The sequence below is a fragment of the Cryptomeria japonica genome, chromosome 10, assembly GCF_030272615.1.
Source record: "Cryptomeria japonica chromosome 10, Sugi_1.0, whole genome shotgun sequence".
NCBI lineage: Eukaryota > Viridiplantae > Streptophyta > Pinopsida > Cupressales > Cupressaceae > Cryptomeria > Cryptomeria japonica.
This window is the reverse complement of record NC_081414.1, coordinates 275,275,783-275,284,226: the sequence shown is the minus strand read 5'-3', so window position 1 is coordinate 275,284,226 and position 8,444 is coordinate 275,275,783. Positions and strand designations below refer to the sequence as shown.

The following is an 8,444-nucleotide window of genomic DNA, read 5'->3' as shown; positions in this document are numbered from 1 at the left end:
TTGATTTTACCCTTCCATGGGTTATTTCAACAATCTTGACCTTATAGACCAAACAGGGACCTAAAGAACAACTTTTAACAACTTTATGCAAATAATTACAATAATTGATCTTGTCTTTACAAATGGATTCATCATGAATCAATACATCATAAAAATGGTCAAAATGACTTAAAACATCACTTTTCTCTTGGTGAACTCATGTTCTTGGGTGCTCCTGCACCACAAACCATAATAACGAAGGAATAGAATATTTCAATAACAAAATAATCTTCAAACAACAAAGTAAAACAACTATTATAAAGAAGTGGATATGTGAACTACCAACTAGTAGAAACATGAACATCAAAGGAATTCTCATCACATAGTAGAATGTAATTTTCTTTCTATCACATTTTCAATTTAGAAGAAGGTTTGTCAATGAAATTCATCACTACTTTCCTTTGTAAGAACAATCATTATCCTAATATAAAATATTGATCTAGGAATTTAACTTCCAATATATCGATTGCTTATTTTTCTTGCTCACAACAATTGAAATTCATCTTTCATTTCCTGTATTTTATTATTTTTTCCTATTGAATATATTTAAGATAATTTTAAAAATTAATTTAGAAATAAATTGGAATTCAAGCAAGAGAAAACCAAAACATGATGGTATGGATCCTTAGAAATTTCCACATAAAAAATTAAGATGTGTATAATACTTATGTATATATGATAATTACTATAAATCTCTCAAATCTTATTCTCCTAAAAAACACTCAATCACTTTGAGCACATTAAGCTATTATAGTAAATGCATCTTCTCCAATACCATATGGGAGAAATTTGGAGAAAATTTATTACACAAATTATAATACAATATTTCTATATTACTTCATTTAAAATAGTATAACAAATTTATAAGAGAGTTATTATACCTCTAATAACCACTCCTTTATATAGATAAGTTGTTTTGACAACTCATAATACAAAAAAACACTCACTAACAAGTATGTATTTTATGATAAACTAACAAACCTAGGGGAATAATGTGATATCCCCAATTAAAGCATATGTAATGTAGTCTCATCCATCTATAAAACTGGTTGGAGAAGGCATTTATTGATATTCTCTTGCATTTCAAGCTGAGATAGAGTAAACCCATCCTTCTCCATGAAAAACAATTGCATTGCTCGTGTTGTGTTAAAAACCAACTTTCTACAACTCTTTGGCATGTCATTGTTGTTTACCAATTCCCAATTAAGTTCTAGCAGTGCATTTTGCATGACAATATCAATATGGTTCAAGGCTTCTTCTTTTGACTTTCTTGGATGATCTTTAATGAAACAATGTATAGCTGAAACCTTGCCTTGAATTTTCTTCTCCTAAAGTATTAAACAAATATATAGCTATAGTTAGAAGATGAAAGTACTCTACATTGCATTAGATGAATGAACTCTAAATAGAAATATATGTATACAAATTATGAAGGATGGAAGAATTCTTTAATAGAATCATACCTCATAAGTTTTGCTATCATAGATTAAGCGTCCTGTGAGAGTTACGAGATGAAGAAATTTGGATCCATGACAAATTTTTGAGAACACCTTACTTGAAAGGAAATCTCCTGTGAAAAGCATGGAGGCCAAAACTATTGTGCCTAATCCCATAGAGATTTTAGAATTATCTATATATTCATCTAGTGAAGGTACATATTTCTCTTGCACCCATTTTGCTTTTATATTGAGGGATGCTACTTGCGCCTCCATCTACACCATAAGTACATAATTAATTATATTTCAATACTATTTATAAATATTATGAAATAAAAGACTTAATAAAGTGAGATAAAAAAAATTAAACATTATGATACCTACCAAATTTCTAATATGGGGAAATACATCATGTCCTTGTCTCTTACTTCCTTCTTGTGTGATTTCATTTATTGTATTATACATACTTAAGAAACAAATTTTCATTTCTTGAGGCATGACATCTACTAGAGAGAGATCCCACCTAAAAAATACCAATCAGAACAAATTTAATTAGACAAAAAATTTTAAAATATAGAAAGTATGTGAGAAAGATAGAAATTTTGATTAATATATATGACATAGCGATTATAAACATATATATTACATATTATAGGTGTTTTAATTTACTTATACATATTTTAATAAAAATAATAAATTATGAAAATGAGTCCTTGGTTTGTTGGCGAAGTTAAATGATTCTTAATGAGCCCACTAGTGATGAAGTCTTGTTGAGTGTAAGGCTCCAACATCATAAGGGATAAGGTTAAGATTGTGCTCTCGACAAATTTGGCATAATGGATACCGCTCACTCCTTGGCTCTTAGCTAAAGAGGTTTCAATCTAAGACTTGTGGTCATAACAGATAGCTAAAACAAATCAGTCAATAAAAGATCCACCATAAATTATCTAATTAACTTAGAATTAGAATTTTTATCATTTTTTAACATCCCAGTTAGATAACTCTAGAAATTTTAACGTTACCTGGAAATTGCCTTTGAAAATAGTGCGACGTCATGAGCTAATGCTACGTATGCTTCAAAACAATACTTAAGAATGAACACAATGATGGAAGCTTTTGTGTAAACTACTCTACACATAGCGAATTCTGGCTCAAACATGCTTGCCGCCACTGCAAAATATATTTCTACCAACCGATCGGGAATAAAACCCACCTTTGCCAAACCACAAGATTTCCACCACCTTTCCAACGGGCACATAAATTAGTCAGCATCAATCAATGTGGACACAAATCTATGTAGTAATAAGTAGTTGAGTTATCCAGGTATATATACCTTCGGAGTTCGAGGATTTCCTGTCGTTGTATATACTGTACCCTATTAAAGTCAAGTTTGGCCAATTCTGAATACTTAGGGTTGCTGACGCATGGCAACCTAATAAACAATTTGCAAAGTAAATAATAAATAATTTCACACTGAGTAAAAGTAAACACTATGAAATACAAAAGATTTCCAGTCTGCTAAATTCATATATGGATTCAGCTGTGTAGAATCATATTCTGTGATTTATCATCTTTTCTTGTATAACTCTTTCATTCTAATGATAAATTAGAGAGTGTGATTCAAAATGTTGATGAAAAACTTCTAAATCTAGAAACATTTATGAAAAACTCTATATTGAAGATGTAATAATATGATAAATCTTTATCCTTACAAGTAGATAGACTTTCCAAGCCAGACATCATTTGGTCCATATTGATCTATGTAGCTTCTTGCCTCCAGCCTTGCCAGACTTCTGTGCCATGGATACTTGAGCACGTATTCAACCTGTGAATTAAAAATAGTAAACACTCAATTAAGTATTTAGGTATTTTGTCAGACAGCATAAATTGGTATTTATGATAGGAATTTGAATTGTACACCTCTCCCCGAACGTCCTTTTTGAGAGCCCACTTGTCAAAAGTCCCTGCACTTTTCAGAGCATTTGTTAAATATCTTTTTGTACAGAGCTTTGCTTCTTCCATTATCGTTTCTCCTGGAAATGCAACTTGAGAGCAGCGATGCACATTTAGCATATCTGTAACTCCCCTCTGTGTCTCGCCCATGAAGCAAAAGAACTCTCCATTTTTGTCTTGGAATGTTTTCAAGGCATCTGTAAAAACAGAAAAAGTGGAATCAAATAAAATAAAAAAACAAAAAAAAAACTAATCAATTTAGAAGATTAGATTAAACAACACATTTTAAATTTTGATTTAATTAAATAACTGATTTCAAATCACACTACCTTTTCCAACATAACCCACCTATTAATGTTATTTCATATCAACCATATAAACACTTAAAAATGTCTTATTTAAATCAAAAAGACTTGAAAATGACTTGAGATACCTCAAGTACATATCAACCAACTGCGATGTTACCTGAAGATACTTTGTATCCATGGAGCCTAAGGATTCGGAGGGCCATGGCTGTGTCATCAATGTCACCCACAGCATTGTCTCTGGCCCACCCGATGCCTCTATCATCCCAATACCTGTCAGTTGATATCATTGAAAAGAAACAACATTGATTAGAGAATCTTATCCTAATTAACAGTAGTAATGTAATCTAAGTTATAAATAGTCGGAAGAGGTTCTGTTAAGTAAGGAGTTTTGACTTGGTTAAGTGATTCATTCATAATCATTTTTGTCAAATTTTGACTTGTTTACCCGGTTCATCTGAAATCAGATAATAAGTTAAAACAGTTTAAACCTGACAGTCTACAGGAGAAAATAGACTGGAGTTGTCTGCATCAGATACGTACGTGTAAACATAATCCAGTGTTTCTTTGATCTCCTTTTTGAAATGGCGATCGATGCCCAGTCGTTCAAGAGTGTCCACGGCCCATAAACGTTGGAACAGATCGAACGGATAGTTGCAAGGAGCTGCATTTAATTATTCATTTGCATTAACACAATCAGTCTCCACAGATCTTAAGCCATACTACCATATCTTTGAAAACTTATTGCAAAAGAATTCTGATTACAGAAGTGTGTGAAATTCAAGTACTTCGATAGAAATTTCATAACTGTGATTGCCATGGTCACCAAAACAATTTTGGTTGCATAATTGTGTGAAATTCTAATACTTGGTTAGAAATATCGTAATTGTGATTACCGTGGTCACCAAACTTGTTGAGAACAAAGGCCAAAAAGTCTAAACATTTTTGGTCTCCAGTGCGCATGAACACGGCAGCCGTGGATGCAGGGGAGCCCATGAAGGATCCATTCTTGGACTGAAGCTTCATTATTTTATCCCAATCTATTATTTCCTGCAACCCCTCCAACGAGTATAGTATTGTTGTTGGAATGGCATAGACGATATCCAGCGGGATCCTGATAACACCCACAATTACATATATAAAATATTACAGTTGATACATCCGAGGAGGAAACCTAATTGACTGGCAAATAATTAGAGACTCGCTCACTTTTTAAGCTTAGCCTCCCGCTTCTCATTAATCGACTTAAAGAAAGGGAGTTCATAAGGGAGATCCAATCCTAAAGTTTTAGCTTCGTTTAGCATTGAAATGAAAACTATCTCAAATCCACTTGTTCGATGATTGTCCGCTTCTCCCTCCAATCGCTCAGCATGTTTCTTTATAAATTCAATGCCTGCATTATTTTTCAGAAATGAATAAATTAGCAAAGACTCCCCACGACTACCAAAAGAAAAAAATAATCTCCATTTTATTCCTTAAGAAACTGCAAACCAAACCTTTCTTCACTTGGGCATCCCCTGTTTGCCAGAGAGTGAGGGTAATAACACACGCTAGAGTGCACAGAACACGGTCATATGTCAAGAAGTACAATTCTTCACCCCAAGAACCGTCGCTCAACTGGTTTTTCAGAATCCATTGAATCACCTGAGGAAACTGAGGGCTGTTGGAGCCATCAATAGCAGGCACCCTGGCTACCCAGGCTGTATCATAGGCAGAAGGATTTGTTTCACCGTCACCCATTGACTTAAATATGGCCTTTATCTCCACTATCAAGGTCTCTATTCGTTCCTCTATCTCAGCTGCATTCTGAATTCATGTTTCATGAAGCACAACTCATGAATTTCTAGCGCACGCAGCCTGTTCATTCAGCAAAACATCCTTAACAACTAAACTCAACTTATACCTGGTCATCATAAGAGGATATTATAGAGTTGATCGTCTCTTCCGTCCAAAAGGCTGGAGGGACTTCTCGTTTCAATATCCTATAAGAATCTGTAACTCCAAAATTCAAAGTATTAGACAAAATTTTTATTAGTTGGTATAATTTTTTCACGGTCTATGAAGAGTAGATATGAATTCTTCTGATTTTAATTATATAATTTTTTTAGAAGTTATGTCACACTCAATGATCTGAATAAGAAAGAGGAGAGTAAGCAAAACTCACTTTTTTCTTTCTAGTATTAAATCAAAAAGTATGACCTAAAACATCAAATTGTAAAAATACAATCATATTAATTTTAAGAGATTTCTACAATTTATCATATAAACAAGAGTGCAGTTTCTGGATTTAATTGTATATAATATTTTTGCATCAACGTTTGGGATCATATTCTATGATCCATCATCAAGATGAAGAGAGTCAAAATGAATATACACGGAATGTGATCCGAAACATTGATTCAAGAATCTTATACATAATTAAATCTAAAAACTGCACTCTTATCTATAAAATCATATTAATCATTTTCTTATTTTTACTGAATATACACTTACCAGTAGGGATACTAGTCACAGTCCCTTCCGCAGAGAAAGCAACGATCTTGCCCCACTGTGAACCACCTACCTGCTTACTACATACCCAATTGTCTACTCCAACGGAAGATGGCTGTTTAATATTGCACCTCTGCGTGCTGCAAAAGCTGCCATTGAGCTTAGGAAAAGCTCTGCAACTTAAACTTCCATTCGCAAGGGAATTCATTGTAGATGAGAAAGAAAATAAAGCAGCACTAAACATTCCAATTGAAATATGAGATTTATCAGCTGGAGACTGATTTGTGCTGAATTTGAATCAACTTCGTCGAAGCAGAGAATTATATACAATATTGACAACACTATCTGATCACAAATTTCCTTAGCTTAGTTTTTTTAACCGGGTTCAAAATTACTTTTCGATGACGTAATGGGTTCGTCATTTCTTTGGTGAACAATGAATTTAATCTAAAGTACACCATCATCAAGAATACTTGTCAAATTTAAAACGTTTTTATAAGTAGGGTTAACTTCATGTGAGAAGTTTAACAAATATCTTTTTATATTTGATCAAAATTATTGTTTGGTGAGATTAAATCAAATACACATCCACTTACTAGGATCCAAATTTGATTGAAACAAAACCTCTAGATCATGAAGATAATTAGGCTTCATTACCAATAGGATCATGCTATGTTTGCATGAAGAGAGAAAGAGAGAGGGGGAGAGATAGGGGTGGAAAGAGGAATATATATATATATATATATATAGAGAGAGAGAGAGAGAGAGAGAGAGAGAGAGAGAGAGAGAGAGAGAGAGAGAGAGAGAGAGAGAGAGAGAGAGAGAGAGAGAGAGAGAGAGAGAGAGAGACTATATAGTCACACACAAATCAAATTATATAACATATGTTTAGTTGGCTCAAGACATGAAAAGAAAGGGAGTCATTCACTCAAATTTTGAATTTTAGAAAGCAAATGTTTACTTTGTGATGATAAAGTTAATCCTACAACCATAGAAATCTCCTGGGTGAGTATGGATTAGATGTATGTGGCTGAAAATTATATCAAGATAGGTATATTAGTAAGTGTAATAAGTTTGAGACACCTATTTCCTGCCTACCCTTGTTTCTTATATTGAACAAAGCTAATTACAAAGTATAGAAAATTTAAGTTTGAGACTAGTCAATGGAAGCTTGATTGTTGAAATTGAAGGAACAAAATTGCTTAACATTGAATAAAATATATAATTTTAAAACATAAAGTCATTTTCATAAGTTTGGGACACCAGATGATTTACCACGAGTTTGAAAGAGATTTTGTACAAAGTTTGGATGAATCATGTTATTTAATAGATAGCAATGTTAGTTACATATTATTGACCTCATTGATTGAAATCACATCCAGTCAAACTGATTTGTTATTATCAATTTTATGCAAGCATATAAAGAGGATGAAATCCTAAAGCATTTGTTACATGCAAAATCAAATACACTTGTAATACATGCTACATATGTTTCTCATTTAATTTCACTCTTTTTGAGGTTTGATTTGGTATCCCAAAACAAAAACCCAGAAACTAGGAATTTGACAAATATAACCAATTTTTAAAAAATGGTATAGACAACTAGAAATTAGCTATTTATAATTAGAAATTTGATGAGAAACACTCACTTACATGTCATTAGATATAAGTCCCATCTGAATGCTTCAAAAAGGTGTAATATGTGTCATTTTTCTAATCGTGGTTGTAATTACAACAAACCTTAGATTTATCTCTAAATAGCTTGAGCAGATTGCCGGTCATCTATCTCACAACTAGTGAGCAATCGCCCTTCATTAATAGTTAAATTTTGTTAGCCCACCGAATTGCATAATGACACTGCGAGCTCTTTGATTGACTGAATGATAATATACACCCTACATTATTATAGAACAATGTTGCCCCAATGAATTACTTGTTTCAAAAATATATTGAGACCCTTTTCTACCCACAACCCAATTAGATTACGATGACTCCCAACAACATTGATAAAATGGGTTCCCCAAAGCTTCTCCACTTTCGTGACTTATTGGAATAGTGTTGCTCAAACTGACAAAGTTAGTCTAGGATTTGATTAAGCAAATTCTCTCGATCGTAAAAAATAAACCTAAAATTTAAAATATTGATGCAACTCTAGAGGCAACTCAGAAATCCCCTTCAAATATTTTCTTAAATAAGAGACCATCGATTGCAACAACAAAAA

The 8,444-nt window shown here is 32.9% G+C and overlaps 1 protein-coding gene across 1 annotated transcript; it reads right to left on the bottom strand.

Moving 5' to 3' along the window:
* Positions 1-940: 940 nt before the first annotated feature.
* On the bottom strand, positions 941-6,523 carry LOC131035464 (bifunctional levopimaradiene synthase, chloroplastic). Its single transcript, XM_057967159.2, has 14 exons — positions 6,227-6,523; positions 5,637-5,725; positions 5,230-5,539; positions 4,943-5,126; positions 4,630-4,847; positions 4,277-4,397; positions 3,894-4,006; positions 3,396-3,625; positions 3,188-3,300; positions 2,809-2,907; positions 2,498-2,716; positions 1,860-1,998; positions 1,503-1,751; positions 941-1,367 (listed from the first exon to the last, which is right to left on the bottom strand). The coding sequence occupies exons 1-14, from the start codon at positions 6,465-6,467 to the stop codon at positions 1,077-1,079; spliced, it is 2,616 nt and encodes an 871-aa protein (XP_057823142.1). The 5' UTR covers positions 6,468-6,523; the 3' UTR covers positions 941-1,076.
* Positions 6,524-8,444: the final 1,921 nt, after the last annotated feature.

Bases quoted from the DNA above. Each gene is read 5' to 3' on its own strand.
- LOC131035464 (XM_057967159.2), bottom strand. From the start codon at position 6,467: ATGTTTAGTGCTGCTTTATTTTCTTTCTCATCTACAATGAATTCCCTT. The intron at 3,301-3,395 runs GTGTACAATTCA...TTTAATTCACAG, and splicing joins AAAAGGACGTTCGGGGAGAG to GTTGAATACGTGCTCAAGTA. The intron at 2,717-2,808 runs GTATATATACCT...CCCGTTGGAAAG, and splicing joins GAAATCCTCGAACTCCGAAG to GTGGTGGAAATCTTGTGGTT.